Raw genomic sequence first — 24,451 nt, 5'->3', positions numbered from 1 at the left:
TGGGGGACTTTCAGCATATTTGGTGGGACTGCCCCATTATTCGGCCTTTCTGGAAAGAGATCGTAGCGCAAATTAAGGAAATGCTGGGATACCCCATCCCCACCACTATGGCTAGTATCCTTCTGGGCCTCCGAGACTCATCCCTAGAAAATCAGACAAAACCGGATGAAAAGATAATGTGGCTCTGTATTGGTGCGGCCAAGACTACCCTGGCGGCCGCCTGGAAGCGGAGAGAGGCGCCGGCCATCCCCATTTGGCACTCCCGCCTTTGGAAATTGCTGAGTTTAGAGCGCATGTCTGACATTTTTAGAAATGACTTTAAGAATTTTGAATTTAGGTGGTGTCCCCTGGTCTCCTTCCTTTCACGGGGTCTCCCGTCGACCGTTTGCCCTTCCAGCGTTAGGGCACTTCATCTCTTTCAACTCTGAGGCCACTCGATTGTACTAGGTGTTCCAACTGCCTGCACGTTGCCACCACCACGGGGGAGGGAGGGGGGGGAGGTTTCTGGGAAAGTTCACTCTTTCTTCTTTAGTTTTTTTTCCCGCGGTATGCTCTCGAAAGGGGAGAGTTAGATTATGATACTAAGACTACGGCGGATGGTGCCTTCTGATTGGGAGCCGCAGTATCTTGAATGGATGGCATAGAGATCTACTGTTTGTATTCTTTATTTGACGGACGGTATTTCAAGCCCATTGATATTAGAAGCTGTAACCTTTAGTAAGCTGCTCTCAATAGTGGGGGTTGCATCTATGCTAGATCTTATAGTATGTCAAAGCCTCAGGTTTGTTATACCACAGAATGCTCTCCCCTGCGAGGGAAGTTGTGCGGTTAATGTCGCATTTTACTTGTTGTAATCAATAAAAACATCTTTGACAAAAAAATGTGCTTTATTGCTTACTGCTAGCTACTCTGATACAAGCTATGGGAATCTATGAAAGTTCCAATACTGGGGCAAGAAAACAAGTTACTTACCTGTAACTTTGGTTCCCCAGTATTGGTAACTTTCATAGATTCCCATGCACCCACCCTCCTCCCCTGGGAAAGCTCAGCCTTCAGCAGATGTGGTTATTGTTACACAACGGCTACGAAAATCTGAGGCTCTGAGGTTCTCTCAGGAGGGTTCTATGGGGTGAGGCTATTCTGATTGGCTGTTGCTTGGTTTTGGTCTCTTTTGCAAAAAGAGGTGGATATGCTACAAAAGGGAATGAGGCCTAGGCCTTTTTCTTTCTCTTTTGTACCTACTGCTATGTTATTTTGTTACCGAGACCCCCATTCCGACGACGGGGAATTATACAAGCTATGGTAATGTAGGAAAGTTACCAATACTGGGGAACCAAAGTTACAGGTAAGTAACTTGTTTTCTTTTTATCCCTCTATTCTGCTCTTCATAGCTTTTGGAGACCATAATAATATTTAGCATTCTGAAAAAGATTTTCAGATGCAGGGTGCTTAGAGTTCAGCAATGCACTAACTTACAGCAGAGACACAGCCCAATCTACAAGAATGCAACATGCCCAGAGCCCAAGTACGGACTACAAGTCAGTGAGGGAACACAAACTAATCATTCAGAACTCCTAAAGGCAGGTACGAACTGATCTAGCGGATATTAAGGTACCCAACTATAACTGAGAATATTTAACAGGATCCCCTGACGCTTCTTCAGTTATCTCTGTGCACCCCAGGTTGTCCTGACACCCAAACCATCTAAGGATGATGACCATTTCCGATCATGCTTACAAAGAATACAACCCCAAGTAATATTGCCAAAACACTGGCATGGATTCTATTTAATCACAATAGATTTGAGAGACCTCATATAGTTTATTATCTCTTAGTTTCTATTTTAGGGTGACTTGCTCATTGATTGTTGCATCTCACAGGAATTGGCTTTTAGTGTTCTTCCAGATATATATACAATTAAAGACGTTAAGCACTACTATACATCAGCCTGTGAATAGTGTCCTAGAACCACTCGCATCATTTTCTTTTCGCTGAGCAGTTTTATGTGCTGTTTTTCTGGAAGCGGTTGTATTATCGGTCTTCCATCCCGTTGCTTCCAACTACGCCAGGAGACTGCTCTTCTGGTCAGTTTTCCACTCGCATCAAAATTCAGCTAACTGTCAAATTAACTTGTTTGTTATCAACTGCATAGATTACTAGTTGTTGCCAACAGCACTCGCTTCTTCGTTTGTTATTGTTAAATATGAGACTGTAGCCTGCAGGTGATAAAGAAAGTGTTGTAGTGTTCTCTGCATCTTGTTGTGCGATTCAAGTGGCAACTGTCAGTTATTGCACAGTACTCTGGATCGAGTTTGTGTAGATGCAATGAAAACCCTTATTGTAATTTCTTTCAGGAAAACGTAAGTTACACATTTCTTAACTCATTTCATCTAATTTTCAATTCTTCCAAATGCTAGCCGGCTGATCGCCATAATCTGCTGCGACCAGAGACTGTGGAAAGCCTTTTCTACCTGTACAGATTCACTGGAGATGTGAAATACCAGAATTGGGGTTGGGAAATACTACAGAACTTCAACAAATATACACGAGTAAGCACACAGTTTTTAAAATTTCTTGCTTGTTGCTTAACCCATATTTAGAAAGTATCTCACACTGGTGTAAACTTATAATACATAGTCTATCCGCTTGCATCGACGTTAGCTGTGTCTATGTATAGTCCTTATCGAGGCTGGTAATGATCACTGTTATGCAGATCTTTCATCGTGAGTCAAGATCAGAATTCAATTTAGAAAAACCATGCTGCCTGTCACAAGTCACATGGCATCATCCTATACATTGTAAACCAGTGTCTTTCTACCACTCTTTTTCTGTACTCTAGTGTACCCTTTGGTATTACTAGACATTGACCATTCCCAGGATGGCAGGGGCAGGGGGTGAGGCTAGACTTTCTCTTGTTTTCCTCATTAATTTGGGACTCCTTCCCCATACTGCCGCCATCTCACCCGATGCAGCAGACAACTGCTGAACCCCAATCTGGCCTACAGACTCTAAACTGCATTGCCCGACTATGAACCTCTGAAACAGGGAGTTCACAACAAGCCGCCCTTTGCTTCAACATACTCTTGCGAGCGTGCCACTTCAGGTGCATGCCCAAGGCTTCTCTAGAGTGACACCAATGGTGATCCAGCAGCTGCGGCACTCGTGGCATCTATGAATAAGTGGTATGATTCATTCTCTAGAAGCTCCTTCGACCTTCCCTGCTGCTATCCTCACGATGCCCAAAATACTTTAGCTCTCTTCTTCGTGGCACCTGGGACGTGGAAACCCCACACTGACCACCATCAGTCGACCTTGCTGGGTGCAACATTGGCATTTCTCATCCTAACCCTTAGCCATTGCGTTTATCCTGGGCATTTCTAGGTTGCACAGTGTGTTTAACTCCTATTCAGTCACTTGCCCACTTTTCTCTGTTCATCTGAGACTTACCCTGCTTGCTGCTGCTGGGAGACCAGGAGCACAGGCCAATACTCCCACTGGTGTGAGGCTGGAGACCGCTACTTGAGAACGCTGTGAGCTCACAGCGCTAGACATGCCCGGGCAAGCACCAGCCCCAGAGTAGGCCCCCCTTCTCCCAAATGAGACCCCCCCCCCCCCAAAACACCTGCTCATCTAAAAAGTACACGTATGAATTTTTGGGATTTGGTAAATTCAAGGAGGTATGTAAGCCTGGTCCCACTGCTACTAGGACCACTTTGATAACTTTCTAGTAAGGACGTGGGGGGAGGGGTCGCTGAGAATACTTTCCTTTCCAGTACTGATTTAGGTAGGCGGCATACCGACTATTGTACAACTGGCAATGATGGCAGTATGCAGTACTACAGGAGCCTTCCAATCTGCTTCTACTGAGCCTACTGTTAATAAACAGGCAGTGAGAGCAACTGCGAGTACTGATAAGGCGCCCCACGCTCACGATGTTGTGATGCCTTTCTTACCCTCTGATTTTCTTACCAGCATTTCGGAACACCTGCAGAACTGCCTGGTTGACCTTTTTATGGAGCATTTGAGCCCTATTCTGAATAGATTGGGCACAATTGAGCTGAAGGTTTATGAGCTGCTTGGTTCCATACTCCAGGAACCCTTGCTATTAATGCAGCCCCTAATGTCCGCCTCCCCAGATGGGACTACTCATTCTTCAGTTCCTAGGGAAAGGGGGGGGGGGTGTAATATCACTTGTGTGTATCCCCCTCCCCAGGCTGTATGTGCACATTCATATCCTGTGTCCCCTGGGGATGGGAGGGCCCGCCTTGCAAGCAAGACACTCCAGTGTTAGCTAGCTACCTCCTCAGGCTTGTCCATTTGTTGTCAACCTAGGAAACGTCCCCCTTTTAGAAGAAGGTAGAGATGAAGATGCTTTGCAGCTTAAGAATAAAATCATACAGAGGGTCGCCTACTGCAAGAAGAGATTCTGGCTAATGCTGTTTCCTACACATATAAAACCTTACTCAACAATATGCTGGATAAGCTTGCTCCACTCTGAATCAAATGGGAGGGACTACTGGAACATTGGAAGACAGACCGGGAGGCCGCACTCATGCACCCACGGAGGTGGCAATCAAGATTTGCTTACGCCTTATTCAATATAACATTTTACATGGTATATATTTTGACAAAGCCCGACTGCACAGGATAGGGAGGGCGGATAGTCCGAAATGCCTTGGATGTCATGGAATAGATGGGACTTTCATACATACCCTATGGGAGTGTAGGAAAATTCTGGAATACGGGGTAAAGATCGTGGATGAGCTTTATAGCATACTAGAGGTCCAGATAGAAATGGAGCCGAAGTTCCTTCTTTTGGGTATTTCCACGGAGGTAGATATCCCACAACGTAAATTACTACTAGCTAACATGGGACTAGTGGTGGCCAAGTGTTATGTAGGGAAAATATGGGGTGTGCAACAAATACTGACGCTAACGGAATGGAGGAAATGTTTGGACCTATACATGGTTGCTGTACCGGTGACATACAAAGCTTGGGGCTGCCCGCGGAAATTTAAGAAAATATGAACACCATGGATGAAATATTATGGCTTAGAGTTGGATGGGGAATCGGAGAATGCCTGGAATGATCTTCCAATCTCTTTAAGACAGACTTCCAGTCTTCTGTCTTTCCGCAAGGCCCTTAAGACTTGGCTCTTCCCGTAATCCTTTGATGCTGTTTTTATGTTTGTATGCCCTTTTGGTGTTATGTTTTTTTCCCCATCTTCGGTTGGGAGTCTTCGTTAAAGCGCCGGGATACTCCAGTGGAGTGGCCGTGCGCTATAGAAGTGTACAAATAACATAACATAACATAACAGAGTGAGAGTTCGTTGTCCGGAAGGCTGAGGGAGGAACCCTGAATGTGTCATGAATCTTATGACCTACTTAGCGTTGAACAGGAAATGTGTAGTTTTTATGTCATGATTTATATGCAATTGGATCTTTCATGCCCATCACTGTGTAGCCCTGTAATAGATATTCATTATGAACACTGCCTTGCTGCAATTGCTCTACAACCTATCGTGTCAAGTATTCATATTATGTTCTATATGTTATTTTATTGTCAAAACAGAATACAATTTTTTTTTTTAAAGAATAAAATCATACAATGGCTCTCTAGGCACCTGGGTTTAACATTGCAAATTCTTATGGTAAGAAGAGTATTTTGGATTGGTCTGCTGCCAAGTTGTATGCCGGTTATACCATTGTGATATTTTTTAAATCCAACATGTGTTAGCTCTTTGTTCTTTCCCCCAGTCATCCAATTTCCAGCCCAGTAGTATTCTGGTCTTACCGATTAGTTACTTTTACAGGCCTTCTGCACATCTACCTCCTTCTGGTGACCAGAATGTACTGCAGAATCCATTTCTTCCACTAGTAGTGTCTTACCCGGAACGAGATTGACAAAGGATAATCATTGCCTACGTTAACTTCCCTGCTGCAACTAATGTGCTTGTGAATGATGTAAAAGAAACAACTGGGGAAAAGTGGTTTAGATCATCTGAATTGTTGCAGGACTCGCCTCAGATACCACCTGCAGAATGGGTGTCCTTCATTGAAAAGTATATTAACTTAATACAGGAGACCTAGAAATTTTCAGTTATCATTCATGATGGCTACTGTTGCTATACCTAGTCCTCTCTAACTCCGGCTGTGCTAAGCGGCCGCGTCCGCGTGGTGCAGAGGGTGGTGAAGGGGAATGGGGAGGGTTATCGAACTGGCTTAAGTTATCAGTAAATTACAGGGTTATCCACATAAATATCAATTAAAATGCTATGGAATAGCTAATTTTGTGTTTCAATAATTTCACATTTTGTTCATTTAACATTTATAATAAAGAATTTTCTTATGATACGAAATACAATTCCCGGAGACTGTTTGAAGCCTTTGACAATATACCTAATTTGTGTAGGCCCCTGGTTAATTGTGATAATATGATTATCTGTGGAGACTTCAACGCTAGCATATCCGTGTTGATGTGATCTTGGCTACCTGAACATTAGCACTTCACTCATCAATTGAGTGTTCCAAACTGAGAGGCCATGTGCTAGGTAACTTTATTTTATAGCATGAACATATTAATGTCCACCAACGGGATGGTCTTTCTCTCCCTCTGGTACTACTTCTTTAGCGAGAGAATAATCGTCCATTATTGATTATGTATTCATGTCTCGACAACTGACAAACCATGCGCTTAAGAATGAAATATACAATTTATGTATTGGGGATCACAATCCCCTCACTGTGTTTATTATGGTCCCTTCCTTGCAGTCTGCCCGTTGGCTTGGCTATAGAGCTATGTGAGTAATAAAGGGGTAGGCCCTTAGAACTCGAGGACCTGGGTCTGTAAATCAGTACAAAAAGGAGGTGGTCCGAGTTGAAAAACAATTAATTTACAGGATTTATTCTGTATTGCATCATACAGACAAACATCACATGTTTATTTCAATGAATATAAATAAACAATTCTGTAGGAGAGATATACAGTGTTCAGGTTCAAATTGCATTTATTTATGCATTCAATTACTTATGTTCTTTGTTCAACATATTGTATTTCATATATTCAACAACGTTACTTCAATGTAATTGTGATTTCATTACATTTAGAGTGCTCTCAGTGAGGAAGGGAAGGGAAGTGCAAAAGTTGTGAGGGACTGGGTAAAGGTGCTGTGACATTAAGAACATCGCGTTTAAAATAAAAACGCCTTTACAATCAAATTAGTATGGAAGTTTCCAGATTACATCACACATAGGTTAAATATATTCTTTTCCTTAGATCCTATGGTGTGTTAGGTTGGCGTAGTCTAAGTTTCGACCCCCATGTACGCTTAAGGGTTATTCATGCCTCATGTTGGGGTCTTCATCAGGACCGTGGATAGAGAGCATCAATTGACGGTCGGCATCTGTACCGTCGTATAGTGGTCCTTGGCGTGCTCCTTGAAGTTTTGGACAATATTCCTCATGGAAAAGTCAACACCACCATGTTTGGTGTGGTTTCCGTGACCAATCTTTGTGTTCAGTGCAAAACGAGCACCGTTCTGCTCTGCGTGTGGCCGCCGCCGTCAGCACACGTCGCTACCTCGATGCATCTGAGGTAGCGACGTGTGCTGACGGCGGCGGCCAAAACTTCAAGGAGCCCGCCAAGGCCCACTATACGACTGTACAGATGCCGACCGTCAATTGATGCTCTCTATCCACGGTCCTGATGAAGACCCCAACATGAGGCATGCATAACCCTTAAGCGTACATGGGGGTCGAAACTTAGACTACGCCAACCTAACGCACCATAGGATCTAAGGAAAAGAATATATTTAACCTATGTGTGATGTAATCTGGGAACTTCCATACTAATTTGATTGTAAAGGCGTTTTTATTTTAAACGCGATGTTCTTAATGTCACACAACCTTTACCCAGTCCCTCACAATTTTTGCCCTTCCCTTCCTCACTGAGAGCACTCTAAATGTAATGAATTCACATTTACATTGAAGTAATGTTGTTGAATATATGAAATACAATATGTTGAACAAAGAACATAAGTAATTGAATGCATAAATAAATGCAATTTGAACCTGAACACTGTATATCTCTCCTACAGAATTGTTTATTTATATTCATTGAAATGAACATGTGGTGTTTGTCTGTATGATGCAATACAGAATAAATCCTGTAAATTAATTGTTTTTCAACTCGGACCACCTCCTTTTTGTACTGGCTATAGAGCTAAGCTTAACACCCATGACAGGGGCCGTGCTTGGTATGGAAGCTATTGAACCCATCTTTTTCTTGAGCATTTGATTAAATGTAAAATTGATTTGGTTTTGATATGCCTTGCTGCCCAGCATCCTACTAGTTTAATTGCTGAGGGGTTACTAACGTTGTTTGCTTATGAAACTTATTTCGCATTGTATCAGTCTGACTCCCAGATGGTTTAATACTGCATGTGCTTCGGCTACTGGGTGTCTGACAAAAGCTCTTGCTAAAACTTCCTTGGACAAAGGGGACGTGACCCACTGTAGGTTAGATTACAAACAAACCAACTCGTGGCAGGAAAAAAGAGATGAGGCAAAACAATTTTTAGGCTCTTATCTAGGCTAATATAAGAACAATCACCCAAAGGAATTCTGGCATATCATAAACAAGATTTGAAGTGGAACTTTGCCTTTCCTAATGTTAGCTAGCACATCACTTCTGAACAGTGAAGTTACCCGTTTGTCCAATATCTATCCTCCGAGTGAGTGTGCATTTCGTCACCCTCTAAACTCTGATGCTTTTTCATGGAGCTTTTCTCTCAGAATAGTTAGAGAAAATGATCGAGGCAGTGAAACAGTGTCATGCAAACAAGGCACCTGGACCTGATGAGGTCCCTATCAACTGTATAAAGTGTAATATCAGTTTTTGAGGACCCTTGCTCATTAATTTATTAAACAATCGGAATTCCTCTAATATCCCATCCTCATGGTCGATTTCATTGATTGTGCCTATTTTTGAAAAGGGAAATGTATCTGATCAACGCTGCAACAGACCAATGTCTCTTACCGGCTCCTAGGTTAAAGTTGTAGGCAGTGTTTAAAAAATATATATAAGGGCCTGGTTAACTAGGGCAGCATTCGAAGTGTATGCCAGTATGGATTTACAGAGGGTTTTGATACTATGGAGCATTGTCTGAATCTCCACTATATTTTCTGTAAATATGCTTTTTCCAGATGCAGCTTTTTGTATATGGCCTTCATGGACCTTTCTAGCGCGCTTAACTGTATTAGCAGGTCCGGGTTGTAGCTTATATTACGGGGGTGGGGTTAATGTAGCACTAGTGAACTTTGTTGGAGGTGAATACTCTGACCCCTTTGGCCTAGAAAGGGGAGTGAGACAGGGCGCAATCTAGCTTTCATCAATTTTAGGTTTTGACTAGACAATGCATACACTGTCTCGAGCAGTGTATGTTGTGTTTAACCTGTGGGCTTCAGCCCGGCCACAAGCTCCCCATTTGCTCTCTCCATCGTCTGTCTCCTATTCTTTGTCACAATTTGTCCCTGGCATGCATATGGTTATGCTTAGTCCTGTGTTTAGCATGGACCAAGTACTTTTAAACATGTGCTGATAACATTTTCACGATCATTTTAGGACCTACTTTTTTCATTCTTTTTCAGCACTCTACACAGTGCTTGTGCTTTTACCATCTCTGTCTCACCCCACCCACCCACCCTTATAACCCCCATCCATATCATTTCCTCCCCATCACGGCTTTCCCCTTCGATGCCGCTTTCCATTCCTCCAATTTCTGCTCGTTCCCTTAAAACTCCCGGGGGTTACTCTGTCCACAGATCACCCTACCTCCCCATCTCTGCTTTTTCCCATGGTTGCTGCTTTTTGTTTACCCCACCTCTTCCCTCCCCTGCTAGCTGCCTCTTACCTCCTGGTGTTTGCCCCAGCCACTGATCACCCCCTCCCCCGTCGCTGCTTTTACTATTGTTGCTGCTTTTTGTTCCCCCCCACCTCCTCCCTTCCGTCGCTGCTTGCTTCCTCACATCTCCTGGTACTTGACCTGTCCACAGGTCACCTTCTATCCGTCACAGTTTTCTCTTTGTTGCAGATATCTGTCCCCCCATCTCCTCCCTACCATCTCTACTTGCCCCTTTGCACCTCCTGGTGCTTGCCCTATCCACAAATCACCTCCTCCCCGTCACTGCTTTAAACCCTCTTTGTAGTCGGTTTCATTCTAGTAAGTGGTTTAATGTCCTGTTAGTGCAAAACTGACGTGCTGATTGGAGCACGTGTGCATGGCTGCTATTACTTGCCACATGTGTAATCTGTTTACTTTCCACACGTGTGAATACTAAGTGTGCATGTTTACACCATCATCATCATCATCAAGAGGTCTTTATTCGATTTGCATCATAAAAGACAAATACATATTAAAAAGCAATTCATACTCTTGCATATAAGATAATAAATACATACATTTTTAAAAACAAGTAAAAAAAAGTATTACATTTTAGACGATGATGTACAAAAACAAAGAGACCCCTTACTACATGAACAATACTACATTCAGGCTAAAAAATATAAAAAACATATGCTGTGGGAACTTCATTTGCCAAGGTTGCGAGAACGAATTGACCATGCCCAGCTCACAAATTTTGCTACACCAATGGCAATAGGGGTTGAGGTATCTGTTTTAAGAATCCTAGTAGCTGCCACTGCAGTTCTGGTACCTAGTAGGCGACAGACTGGCAAAAGCCAAACTTTCCTGGGTAACAAGTACTTAGGGCAGCAAAAAAAAAGATGTTCAATATTTTCTACTGCTGTTACACAGAAGGGACACTTGTCGCTACCACCAGTTGACCAGGAGTGTGTAAGCTCCCTCACAGGTAACGAGCCTACTCGTAATTGATGATACAGTTTGCGATCGTTTGGCTTTGTAATTAAGTCCCAGTAGGCTTCATATTTAGGGACATCCTTTACAACCAAAAATTCGAGTGTCATAGTGGGACCAACAACCATTGCGGATCTCCTCTCAGCAATCCAGTGCCAATAAATGTCTTTAAGTGCCTTTTTTGATGGAAAGGTCGCACGTGCAGGATCAACCCACAATGCCTCCAGGCTCAAGTTTTTTAAAAGCGTCCTGAGATGCGAGAACCAGGGAACCTGATGGGACCCTTCAAGCCCCCTCACCTCGGTGATGGCCTCAGCAAACAGGGCTAATTCAGGTGTAGTCCACAGACGACGCCAGAACGCCAATGGTCTATACCTTGCTGCGTCCTCGTTAGATTTAACACCTAAATCAAGCTGCAGGGGTAAGGAAGGTGTAGATTGTGGGAGACCAGTTGCCATTCTTAGGAACCTATTCTGAGCCACCCTCAGAGTGGTTAAATCACTATACCCCCACAATTCTGCGCCATAAATAATTGCAGGAATTATCTAGGAACCATATATTTTTACCAACGGTGCCAAGGGTTTAGTGAGAGATTTTGCGAGCTCCTTCAGTAGGGCACCCCCAAGTTGAGCATGTTTCAGAGTCATAAGATCCAACTGGGGTTTCCAGCTCAGATTCTCACTTAGTGTAACACCTAGGTATGTAAAGACCTCCGTTTGTTCCAAAATTGCTCCACTCATTGACACCTTGCCCTTCACAGTTTTAGGACCTCGCAGGACCATGAATTTGGTCTTATTGACATGTTTACACCCTATGTGGTTGTTCGGCAATGGTTTTTATAGCTGGTATATCAAACCTCACATAAATCAGGTATGTGTTCTCGCAGGGCATGTCAGAGCTTCTAAAGTACCTGTGTCTTCAGCTGTAATTGCATAGCCACGTTTCTCCCGTGCTAAATGATTGAACTGTTCGTGTCTCGCCTTGTTGCTTTCTATTTCATAGGCTTTGACTCTATTTCTTCAACTTTATCCTGTCAGGACACTTTCTTACTTTTTCTGCATTCACTGGTGAAGTGTTAGCGTGCACCGTTGTTGCTTAACTTCAATTCTCTTCAAAGGAGCCAGGCTGGGTTTTGATGTCATCAAGGTCAGCCTGCCCCTTCAGTGTCCATGGCAAAACTAGTTTTTCAAATGTGGGTGCTGATTTGATGTAAGTCATCATGTTCACTACTGTAAAACAGCCTAACACTCTGATTCTTTCTGGTTGTTTTGGGCAGTTTTGTATAGCGCCAACACCACCCCAAGATATCGGAGCGCTTTCAATTAGCATCAGTTCCTTTGCACAAGGACACATTTATTTTTGTACACACGGGTAGATTAAGTGATTTGCCCAGAATTAAGGATGTTGAGCCGATGCTGAAACTGGAACAAGGTTTCCCATCTCCATAGTCAACAGCTGTGACCCTTACACCACATCAACCCTTAAACCACATCCTCTCCCTAGCCTCGGCCTCAGTTCCACATAGTGTGATTACAGCCAAATCACTTAATCTCTCCATGGCAGCCGGCATTTGCTGTTGGTTGCCTGTCCACCTCCCGCCTTTCACTGCTTTCTCTGCTGAACTCTGTTGCACAGATCCTCTCCTCTCCCGACTCTGGTTTTCACATTTTTTGTGTGCAATTAATATAGCGTCCACACCTTCGGAAACTATTAAATCCGCTTTACATTAGCAACCGTTACTTAACACAAGGACACATTCATTTTTGTAGGCACGGAGAGAGTAAGTGATTTGCCCAGAATCAAGGATGATGAGCAGATACCGAACTGAGACGCAGTTTACCAGCTCCATAGTCTGCAGCTGTGGCCCTTACACTACATCGTCTCCCTAAACTCCGCCTCCGTTCCACATTTTGTAACTACGGGCAAATCACTCAATCTCCCCGTGACTGCCCACATTTGCAGTTGGCTGCCCGCATTTGCTGATGGGTGCCCGTCCACCTCTCACCCATCACTGCTTGCCCTCGCTGAACTCCGTTGTACAGATCCCCTCCTCCACCGACTCTGTTTTTCACAATTTAGTTTGGTGCAGTTTTATGTAGCGCCAACACCACCCGCAGGTATTGAAGCAGTTCATATTAACACCAATTACTTTATAAAAGGACACATTTCTTTTTGTAGGCACAGCGAGATTGTGATGTGCCCAAATTCAACGATGTTAAGGAGACGCTGAAACTCTGACCGAATTTACCAACTCCATAGTTACCAGCTTTGGCCCTTATGCCACATCCTCTCCCGAAAGGATGCTATATCATCTCCCTAGCCTCCGCCTCAGTTCCACATTTTGTGATGAACAATAAATCCATTATTCTCCCTGTTTCTAAAAACACCAAGGATTGGCAAAACCAGTAAGTTTCGCCTGTGCGAAATCTATTGTTTTTAGGTCTTGGCTAGACAGCTCATGCGCTGCTCGTCCTTCTAGCCTAGGAAAACATTGGGGAGTGGTGAGTCCAACAAAGCCCTTAGAAAGATGACCATCCAGCAGCTTAATGGGTTACGCTACCAGAGTTATCCTAACCTATTGCTCACCAACATGCCTTGACTTGTCGAATGCATCCCCGTTAACTTCACTTCTGTAAAAGAACTTTGAAGTTTTTGTGAATCTGTGACATATTAGTAATTACATTCATGTGTCTCTTAACAGTAACTAACTCGTCATTCATACAACCAGATCATTTCTACCACTGTTTAATCATTTTATAAATCAATATTCTAAATATAATTATTTTTTCTGTTTTATTTAAGGTACCTACTGGCGGTTTTACGTCAATTAACAATGTTCAGTATCCAGCCAACCCAGAGCCAAAGGATAAAATGGAGAGCTTTTTCCTGGGAGAGACATTGAAATATATGTTTCTACTCTTCTCTAATGACACAGACTTAATTAACCTGGATAAATATGTGTTCAACACAGAAGCCCATCCACTTCCTATCTGGACATCTTGAAAAACCAGTAAAATGGCTTCATGGTTTTTCTTTTGGTGTTGCACCTGCCTGGCACAGACATGCGGCAGGAAGACTCCGAAAGGGGACCTATTTTTTCTACTCTAGCCATGTGCATTTAACCTAGATTGTACAAATGAAGAAATGATTAGATGTGTACACTGTGATTGGCTATCATTGCACATGGAACTGCTGCTTTCTCTGGGATTAGGTCTAGACTGCGGTTTGAAGTGGGCAGAAAGAATCAATGCTCCGGTATACTGCTCCCTGTTCTCCAGAGCTGTGCATTGATTTTGATTACTGTTATAGCCTGCCCGCAAGGTGACTGAATTTAGGTCAAGTCTGCTTTTTTGGTACAAGTGAATGAAACCAGGAGTGTTCCTTAAAACAAAACAAATCCTAAAATGTAGGCTTTAGGAGAAACAGAGAAACCGAAATATGCAGCCATTCCTACAACAAGTACTTGGAAGGGTTGACAGACGCCATGAACCTTGGGAGAGATCCTTAACGAAAGAAGGACATTTTGGTACTTGAAATTCTATAATTCTAAGCCCTCTTGAGGAGAAAAATGTTCCTGTATTACATGAATTTATGTTTCTACATATGCACTGTGATCCATTAGCCACCAAACTGTGACTACAATCCAAGGGATCCTCAACCTGTTGTCCTGGCTGATGCTGTTTGATCAGATATGGTAGGATGACCAGCAGCCACACAGTATGGCTCAAAGCAAGAATTGCAAAACGTTCTTCTCCATAGCAGCCCCATATTGGTTAAATGGGCACATATGCGGTTTGGTTTGCCTGCCTGGCTTGTCTGTGAAAGCATGAGATTCTCAAAGATGATTAGTGCTCCTGCTGTACCTGCAATATATTCATTTTGACTGTCATACATAACTTATATACAATGACACAAGTGGCACTTCGAGGGAAGTGCAAAGCTTACACATTGTATAGTAGACCATACTGCTGCTTTTGACTTGCACAGTTTCCCATTTGGTGTAGCTTCGATTCTGTCAGGATACAGGAGATCTGCTTCCACCTTTGTCATGTAATGTGGCTAGATGATTGCTTTGTTATACCTTTTATTTGGTCTTTCAAACCTGTACTTAAGCTAAATGAATGCTGTATTTCCCTATAGAGTTCCCTGTCTTTCTTCTTTTTACCGAGCACTTTGCCATGATATTCTGCACTTTTCATCACTTCAGCATTATAGCATCAGTGAACTGACGTGACTTAAAAATTTTGGCAATGTTAGGGAAGAAAGGGGAAAGGTTTGAAAATTATGTTGTAATAGCATTTCTATTGAGAACCAAAGAACAAAAACAGAACAAAATAACATAAGTAATCAAAAGAAAGTAATATCTATAGTCTTACTATATAGCAAATATGAAAAACTGGGCATATCTTGGCTTTAGCGTCCCCCATTTATGGTGGTCTTATTTATTCACCTTTTTGTATCCTATTGTCAAATTTTGATTGCAAGCAATGAAAAGATACGCAGTCTGAGTTACTTGACTTGTGGATTCCAAATGTTGATTTTTCTTTTGCATTTTGCCTCATTATGTTTTTTTTCTACTTGGTCTATGGTTTTCAATTTCAGCCAGAATAAATGTACAGATTATTTTTAAGTGTGTGTGTGTGTGTGTGCGTGTGTGTGTGTGTGTGTGTGTGTGTGTGTGTATATGTATATGTATATGTATATGTATATGTATATATATGTATATATATATATATATATATATATATATATATATATATAGATACATGTAAATGCGGTTGTATTTTATTTTCATTTGGGTTCAAAAAATATATTTTAATTGTATAGGTTTATTGAATTAATTTCCGATTTCTCTGAGAGCCATATTTTTTGCTATTCCTTGTTTATTTTTCCTGGTTTCATGGGCAACTGTATTCTGCTCTATATTTTAATATGCGGGCAAATGAAAATTGTGTAATGTTTACAACACACCCTGTGGGGTAAATTTGAAAGCATCTCTGATGTTGTAAAATTGTAATTAGAATAAAGACTAAATTATACGATTGCAAATCAATTGTAGCTCAAAATGCACAGGTAAGATTTTTTTTTTTCCAGGTAAGATTTTTTTTTCCATGCCACAATGGGAAACTTGAGAGATGTGCATTTTTATCATAAGAGATTGTATTGTTAAGTGCCCTAAAAGTGAGATATATATTTATATATATAATGCTCTAAATATAAAAACGTTTCTGTGTCAGACAGCGTCAAAGCCTATCAGTGTGTTTACGGAAAACACAACCTTTCAAATGGGACCAGTTTCAAGAAAGTCTATGAACATGTTGGCTCTACACAGTAGTACTCATGTGGCACACTGACTAGACTGGAAAGAAATTACGAAAACAATATTGCTAGTTTTACAAGTAGTAACGTTGTTTTGGCACTACCACATCCAAGCAATGTGATATTTACTCTTGTCATTGTTTTTAAATCATAATAAAATTTGGGTTTGGTGTGAATAAATATCTAGTTGGGCTTTATATTTGGAAATCATAACACCATTTATCTTTTCTGAGATAACTTTGTGCTTATATGAATGTCATGTTCAAGATATTTTTTTTTTTAAACTTTTTCAACACTGCTGCTATGTGGAAATGTTTTTCATTGATTAACTACTAGCTTGGAATAGCCTGCTTTGTAGTGCTTTTTTTTAAAGTAATTAATGTTTAGGTCTCATCCTACGCAACGCGCATGCGTTGCATAGGAGGGGACCTAATGCCATTGGCAGAGCTTTTTCAGGAAAGAAGGGCACGCGTTGCATTGCTTGCAAGGCGTGCACATCTTGGGGATTTCCTTTCGGGAGCGCGCAGCTCCATATGGTGGTGCCATATGGTTGCACGCTCCCGAAAGGAAATCGCCCATGCCCCCTCCCCCTGCTGCCATTTTCACTGCCGCTGCTGCGCGCCCAATGCTATGTGCTCATTTAAGAGTCGCTCAAGATAATCTTTGTCGCTCGTGCGTTTTGTGGCCCATGCCCTGCTTTCCATTAGGCGGAATGAGGAAGGAATCCTCGCAAGAGAGAGAAGTCAGCGGCCGCCTGTCAAAGTGTAAACGCTTCAATTTTTTTTTTTGCTGCAATATTTTTTTTATTATTTTCTTACCACAACAATAGTACATGGTGACCAATCCAAGTTACAAAGAAAGGCAATCAATCGGTTCAGTTTGTGAGGCTTACAACTCAATCTCTAGGTTATTTGAGCCAATACCGTATGTAGCATCATAAAACCAAATCAATAATAGGCCATCCTGCACCACCCTCCCGCAGCCCTCCCTCCTCCCACCCCGACTCACCGGCGTGTCTATTAAACCAGCCCTTTGTAGTAGATCTATAAGTCATAACAATTGAGCACTATCCAGGTACTAGATATACAACAATATGGGATACTATGACTATAGTGGAGGTGTAGAGGCATCCCTTTCCGTGCGTCTCCCCATCGTGGCTATAGCAGAATCACTGTACAAGTCTCCACTTCCAGCAGGTGCGCTCAATTCCGAGCCGGAGTCTGCCGTAGGTGACCTCAGCTACTCAACTAGGGCCTCCCAAGCCCGCGCCCCCTCCAATGCTTTGTCATTGTGGGATCCCTGAGCCTGTTGCAGGCGAACCACTCTCGCTCCCTGCCAATGTAAGCAACTCAGCCCTCCATCTAGTAAAACTAGGGCCTCCCGGGCTCTTCCAGTGTGAAGTAATCTCTTTTTTGGCCAACACCAGTCCCAAGTCCAGAAACTTGCTCGTTAATTTCGCCCTGCTAGTGTGGGGGAACCAGTGTAAAAGACAAGTTCCTTTATCTGGGTTAACCTGCCGTTCCGTAACTTCACCCAATAATGCAATGGTGTCTTCCCAGTAAGTGCCCAACTGTGGGCAATCCCATAGCATATGCAAAAGACAAAGTGTTAACGCTTCATGCTGGTGTACTATGGGTTTTGGAGCAAGTCCCACATAAAACTGCAGGGTACCGAGAGACTGCTGAGAACGGCGCACAGCCCTCTCTCCCACAGAGATGGCAGATTGGAAGCCGGCCCGAGAACCACCACCTTAATAGCCTCATTATGTCAAGGAGGACTTGCCTCGGAAAGAGAGCGGGCGCTGTGAAAAGCTACCCAGTGATAAAAACGCAAAGCCATGACTCACACTAAAATATACTGCTCGGCCCACTGCAACGCCCGAGGCAGCCGCTGACAAAATGGACCTCTCATCAATTAAAGCCTGTTTCTGTGTCAAGTGCTCGACACGGGCTGACAAATAAATTGTTAGCTTTGGGGATATTAGCTGTTAACGTTGAAAATGGATAACTAATGGACGGAACTGTATGCAGTAAGATTAATTTGTGACTTCTTTAAAAGGCTGTGAAGGAAGTCTAGCTCCACAGAGAGCAAGGTAATCGGGCGTCGAAAATGTATGACGTGCCTTGACACACAATGTTAAACGGATTGAATACGCATTACGCCGAAAAAGCGCTTTGACGCTGGTCAGGGGTTTTAAGCGCTATATAAATGCAATTACAACACAATAACTCCGAAGTGCAATACCTTGAAGACTCAAGACCCGGGTAGAAGCGCACCCGCTGATACCGACTACATCGACCATCATGCTCCGGGGTCACACGCTGATGGGACGAGCAGTGTGCGACCTCATTCGGACATACTATTTATACAGGCTCCCTTGAGCCGGTGGAGGTGACGACCTCGAGATAACGCACCTGCGCGCCTTAAGAGGTATCTGGACCTTCGAATATTTTCGGCAGCCCACGCAGCAACCCTGTGCACACGCCTAATCCCTGCCGATGAGCGTTAATGAACGCGAAACACGTGTCCAGGGATGGCAAGCACACCAAGTGAATACCTTGAAGACAAAAGACCCGGGTAGAAGCGCACCCGCTGATACAGACAACATCGACCATCATGCTCCGGGGTCACACGCTGATGGGACGAGCAGTGTGCGACCTCATTCAGACAAGGCTGTGAAGGAAGTCTAGCTCCACAGAGAGCAAGGTATGCGGGCGTCGAAAATTTGACGTGCCTTGACACACCATGTTAAACGGATTGAATATGCATTACGCCGAAAAAGCGCTTTGACGCTGGTCAGGGGTTTTAAGCGCTATATAAATGCAATTACTACACAATAACTCCAAAGTGCAGGATTTTTGTGTTTTAGTTCATACATGAATCATGTGTGCTCAGTGCCACATAGCGGACAAGGCTAACCACAAATCAAAATGCTTAACAGGGAGTTGTGTTTCTCAAGCTTTTACACTCTGTGTCTTCATGAAAAGCCATTCACTTCTATTCACCACGTGCACGTGAAACCCTCATTCCAACGGTTTTGGAAGGTGCACGACCTCAATCAAGCACGACCCCACAGGACCCCTGAATCGTATCCCCATGGCGCCGTGGGATTACCTGGGTCAAGTTTTTATAAATAACTAAAAGAGGCGCGGCAAAACTAAAATGTGTACAGTGGTACATTTTGAGATATTACCGACGTCTGGCAGGGTTAAATCAACGCCCTTAATTTCAGCTGGACCTCCTAGAGATTTAAATGAACGTTTTGTATTTGAAATCATGCTCACCTCAGTGTGCAAAAAATACCAATGTATTCGTGCTATTCCTATCAAAGAAAAAAATGAGTTTCATTCTTTGCTATTTCATACCTAAAATGCGTGAAATAATCGTTGTCTTTCCTAATCAATAAAATACCCCCGTTTCCGAATGTTAAAACAATTTACGGTAGACCAGCTCGGCGTGCAAATGACTCTGGAAGACAAATGCCACATATGAAAGATCTGGTTTTGTGCCAACATTAGACGCTCAAATCATAGTGACATTTCCACGGACTTGGAAGAATGCTTTCAACAGCACTCGGTGCGCCCTCTTCTGACTGCTGCACAAATTACAACGGCGCACAGTAGAAGACGCTGTTCAGCTATAAATATATACGCCATGTCCCCCCTGCCAGAGATTTCCGGGGGCATCTCAAAGGCACGACCACCATGATGGGACAGGTTACCAGGAAGCGCATGTACAAGGATTCCAAATAATCCTGCTCACATCCAAAAGAAAATTCAGCCTCAGAGTCCGTTATTCACACCTAGTTTAGGTGGCACGAAAAGACGTTTAGGTTTAATTTTTATTTTGCCTACACATGCGATCCCAACGAGACACAAGCATGTAGGAACAATTTAATTTCTAAAACCAGTACTTTATGCTCTAGGGATAATACTAATCGGAGAGCAGAGAGGGAGTAACACATGCGCAGAGTTCTAAGCAAGCCTACTCTCGACCATGCCCTACTGCGGTCACGTACTCTCCTTTGTAAATCCCTCCTGTTGTCCAGCGCTCCGTTACTCTGTACCTAGTTTCATACAATAGGAAGTTACAGGCATAGATGGAAGATGGCCTGGGATGGTAGGCCTATATGTGTACACTTTGTTCTTCTACACACTTTCAGAACCACCTACTGAACAGTTTGTACAGAAGGATGATCATCCAGAAGAGCGCGCAGACTGACTCATCTACCTCAGCAATGTACCTGCTATAGAAAGTATGTGTACTTGGAGTTTGTCATGATCAAGGCTTCTCTGTCAACAGAAACAAGACGGTAACTGATGCAAGAAATGCTTTGAACAGTGACAAAATTGATCAATGCTTGTTTAGTGTCCTGACTCTGCTTTCCTTGGCCTTGCTGTCACGTGCCCTCATCCACCTCACACTGTACCCGTACAGTGCACTGACGGAAGTGCTCGTGACGATCGGTGCACATTTTCACTCTCTTTAACTTGGAATTGGACACAGCCCGCGCGCTCAAGTCTCGTGCCAGCGCACCGGCCCTGGGCGCGTGGCATTGAGTGTGGGGTGGAAGCGCCTCTGTTTGTGTGGCATTGGCCAAGGCAAGGTCGTGTCAGGCCGCCCGCCCTCGCAGTATTTGTAATTATCTGCATATCCATATTATAGGCGCACTCTGGCAAGGTAGAGCTATGGACTGACCCTGCTTTTGACTGACTGGGAGTTGCGCCCAGTAGTGGTTTAGCTATATTTGTTTAAGTTAATCCCCTTTCTTCTCAACATGTGCTTCACTGGTTATTATTTTGAATGTACACTTGCCAGCAGAGCAGTTGGATTATAAACAACACAACTTTTAATATAAAATAGAGGGGCATATTAGCAACAACTAGCGATATCTATCTCTAAGCTTTGCAACATTTATTTTATCGCCGCGCATCGCCGGATTTTATTGCAGAGATAACGTGCTATTAGCAACGTTTATCTCCAATGAGATAAAATGTCCGGCGATAGCGTCGAAATGCGCGAATATCGCTGGAAATCCAGCGATATTCAGGCATGAACGCCAATAGGGTCTTAACATGAATATCCAACTCCCATTGGATATACAGGTTAAGAACTGGTCTAAGCAGGCGTTAGTTTTCAGCGATATTCGTGCTCAGCGCGAATATTTTTATCGCTAAGCCTGCCTAGCTAATAGGTGATAGCGATGTTAGTGACTGTTTTCAGACGCTAACAGTTTGGGTACGCCCTCAAACCGCTCGCTATCACCTAAAAGCTGTCGCTAACTGATGTTAGCGACAGCTTGTTAATAGGGCTATGAAATTATCGCCGCTAAATTCATTTCGCCTGCCTTGCTAATATGCCCCAGAGTTAGATTTGATCATGGCTCTCTGAATACATCACCCGTCCCCTCTATGATAGGAATGTCCCTCCTTTAATCTTGCAACAAGGCAGTCCGTTCAGAGACAAGGGTGTGAGGCGCTCACTCCACATGCAGCTCTTTGAAGAAAATAGCGTTCTCTCGTTCTTTGCATATTTGCTCATGCATGACAGCTTAGTTTTCAGTTCACTCCACTGCACGTTGTGAATGAATGACAGGCTTTCCGAATCCATGGTGGCAGCCCATAAAGATGAAAAACAACATTTGTCAACAACTGGGTTCCCGTCACATGAAGCCACTGAAGCAATAGTAAAATTCCCCCCCCCCCCCTCCCCACAGTTTGTTTTGATCCCTTCCCAAGATCAAAACAAACTGTGCGTGCGGTAAGCAAACAGATCTTTCTCCCAATTTGAGGCTTTTGGCAGAATGTGATTGTTGCATGGTACGGGCAGCGTGATTCGCTTGTGTTTTGGTAGCACGCTGTTTACATGCCACATAATTACACTCTACTCAATGCAACATAAATACACTCCACATAATACCACTGTGCCACATAATTACACACCACATAATTACACTCTACTCAATGCAACATAAATACACTCCAATCAATCAATCAATCAGTTAATTTGTAAAGCGTGCTACTTACCCGCAAGGGTTTCAAGGCGCTGAGGAGAGGGGGGGGGGGGGGGGTAGATGCTGCTACTGTTCGACAAGCCACATAATTACATGCCCCAAAATTACATTCTACTCAATGCAACATAAATACACTCCACAGAATACCACACAGTGCAACATAATTACACTCTACTCAGTGCAACATAAATACACTCCACATAATACCACTAAGTGCCACATAATTACCCCCCCACATAATTACTCTACTCAATGCAACATACACACTCCACATAATGCCACTTAGTACCACATAATTACATGTCACGATTACACTCTTCAATGAAACATAAATACACTCCACATAATACCACTCAGTACCACATAATTACACATCACATATTTACACTCTATTCAATGCAACATAAATACACTCCACGTAATACCACTGTGCCACATAATTACATGCCCCAAAATTACATTCTACTCAATGCAACATAAATACACTCCGCAGAATACCACTCAGTGCAACATAGTTACACGCCACATAAATACACTCTACTCAATGCAACATAAATACACTCCACATACCACTCAGTACCACATAATTACACACCACATAATTACTCTACTCAATGCAACATAAATACACTCAACATATTACCACTCAGTGCCACATAATTACACACCACATAATTACACTCTACTCAATGCAACATAAATACACTCCACATAAACACACTATGCCACATACCACCAATCAACATAAATGCACTCCATGCCGTGACACAATTTCACTAAGCATAATTTCACTCAACACCACAGTTCCAGGCCACACAACTCAACTCCACACATTTCCAAAACACATAACATAATTACACACCAAACAACATAATTCAACTCCACAAACCACAACGTACCTCCAATCCATGCCATATAGTGGCACCACCTGAGCACCAAACATCACTCAACACCACCATTTCGCATCAGCACACCACCTAAGCATCACCTAAACATCGCCTAAGCATCACGTCAGTCTGCCCTCGGAATCTGGCATCTGTTGATTCTCCCATACTGTCCGTTCGCTGCTCGTGTTCTAATTAAACTACTGTTTTACAACCTCCTGCTCCCCCATAACAAATAAAAATTATAACAAAGAAGCATGAGAACAGGCAGGAAGAAGTTGCCAGCAGTGCAAGTACAAAAAAACTAGGGAGACATTATTTATGTAAATGTAAATGTATTTGAGCTTATATAGCGCACAGCTACCCGCAGTGGGTTTCCCAGCGCTTGCTTAGGGAACCCGTCCTGGTATTCCCCTGTGAGATAACCCCGGCAGGGTATCCACAAGGTGAAAGCCAGGCATCCCGCCGCGAGGGGCCGTTGTGGAGATTAAGCAAGCTATTGCCCAGAGTCGCAGAGTGTGAACCCGTGAGTCGAGAAGGCACCAGAGCGAGAATTATCGAGTCCGTGGAATTTTTAGCCCAAGACCCGCCGAGGCGGGGAATTGAACCCTGGTCCAGGGCCGATCTCAGCTTCCGGGTCTGCCGCCTCTAACCCCTGAGCCACACTTCTCCTGTTAATTCTTTTTTTAATCCGGTTGTTCAGTTGTATATAATGCCTTTTTGGTTTGTATAAAGGTAACAAAAGTACTTAACACTTTTTAATATAACTTTTCAACATGATGCACAGCAGCCACAATGCTCTACAACATAGCCAAAAGTTTTGGCTAAACACATTAGGTCCCAAAAGCGAGACCTATTGGCTATGCCAATGCTTGTTTTGTTAACGTTACCAGTTGTCACGCAACATGTTCTATTTTATTGCTCATTCTACAAATGTTTATAGACCAGTTTATGTGATCAGCCTGCTTCACTACTTGAGACCTGTTTTTAAACTTTCATGATTGTTTTTTGAAAACTACTCCTAGCAACATGTTCCTCACCTTGTGAATGCTCTGAGGTGCCAAACTGCATCCAGAAATTTGCAATAGCTCCTGTGCATTGAGAGGTGGCGCAATTGGATTAGTGTATTCTGCACCACTTCTGGATGTGATGGCACCATGCCACATCTAGGCGCCACCCTTGCACGCTGGTGTCTATTGTTCTTTTTCCATGTCCTTCAATGTGGCTTCAGATCTAGGATCCAAACATTTTGGTGAAGTAACCTACTTTCAAAATTCATTAAAAGAGTTTGCTAGGTAAATGTGTGACTCAGGGGTTAGAGGCGGCAGACCCGGAAGCTGAGATCGGTCCTGGACCAGGGT

General features: G+C 43.2%; 1 protein-coding gene across 1 annotated transcript in view; it reads left to right on the top strand.

The window, feature by feature from the left end:
• Window positions 1–13,881, top strand: part of MAN1B1 (mannosidase alpha class 1B member 1) — a 387,442-nt gene extending 373,561 nt beyond the window's left edge. Inside the window, exons 12-13 of the mRNA XM_086921150.1 lie at window positions 2,418–2,549; window positions 13,677–13,881. Of these exons, the coding sequence (XP_086777276.1) occupies window positions 2,418–2,549; window positions 13,677–13,877 (333 nt within the window). The 3' untranslated portion in view covers window positions 13,878–13,881. The remainder of the gene's footprint in view (window positions 1–2,417; window positions 2,550–13,676) is intronic.
• Window positions 13,882–24,451: the final 10,570 nt, after the last annotated feature.

This window comes from Lissotriton vulgaris, chromosome 5 (assembly GCF_964263255.1).
Source record: "Lissotriton vulgaris chromosome 5, aLisVul1.2, whole genome shotgun sequence".
In the NCBI taxonomy this organism is placed as follows: Eukaryota; Metazoa; Chordata; class Amphibia; order Caudata; family Salamandridae; genus Lissotriton; species Lissotriton vulgaris.
Note: the sequence above shows the minus strand (reverse complement) of the source record. Positions and strands in the feature narration are given on the sequence as shown.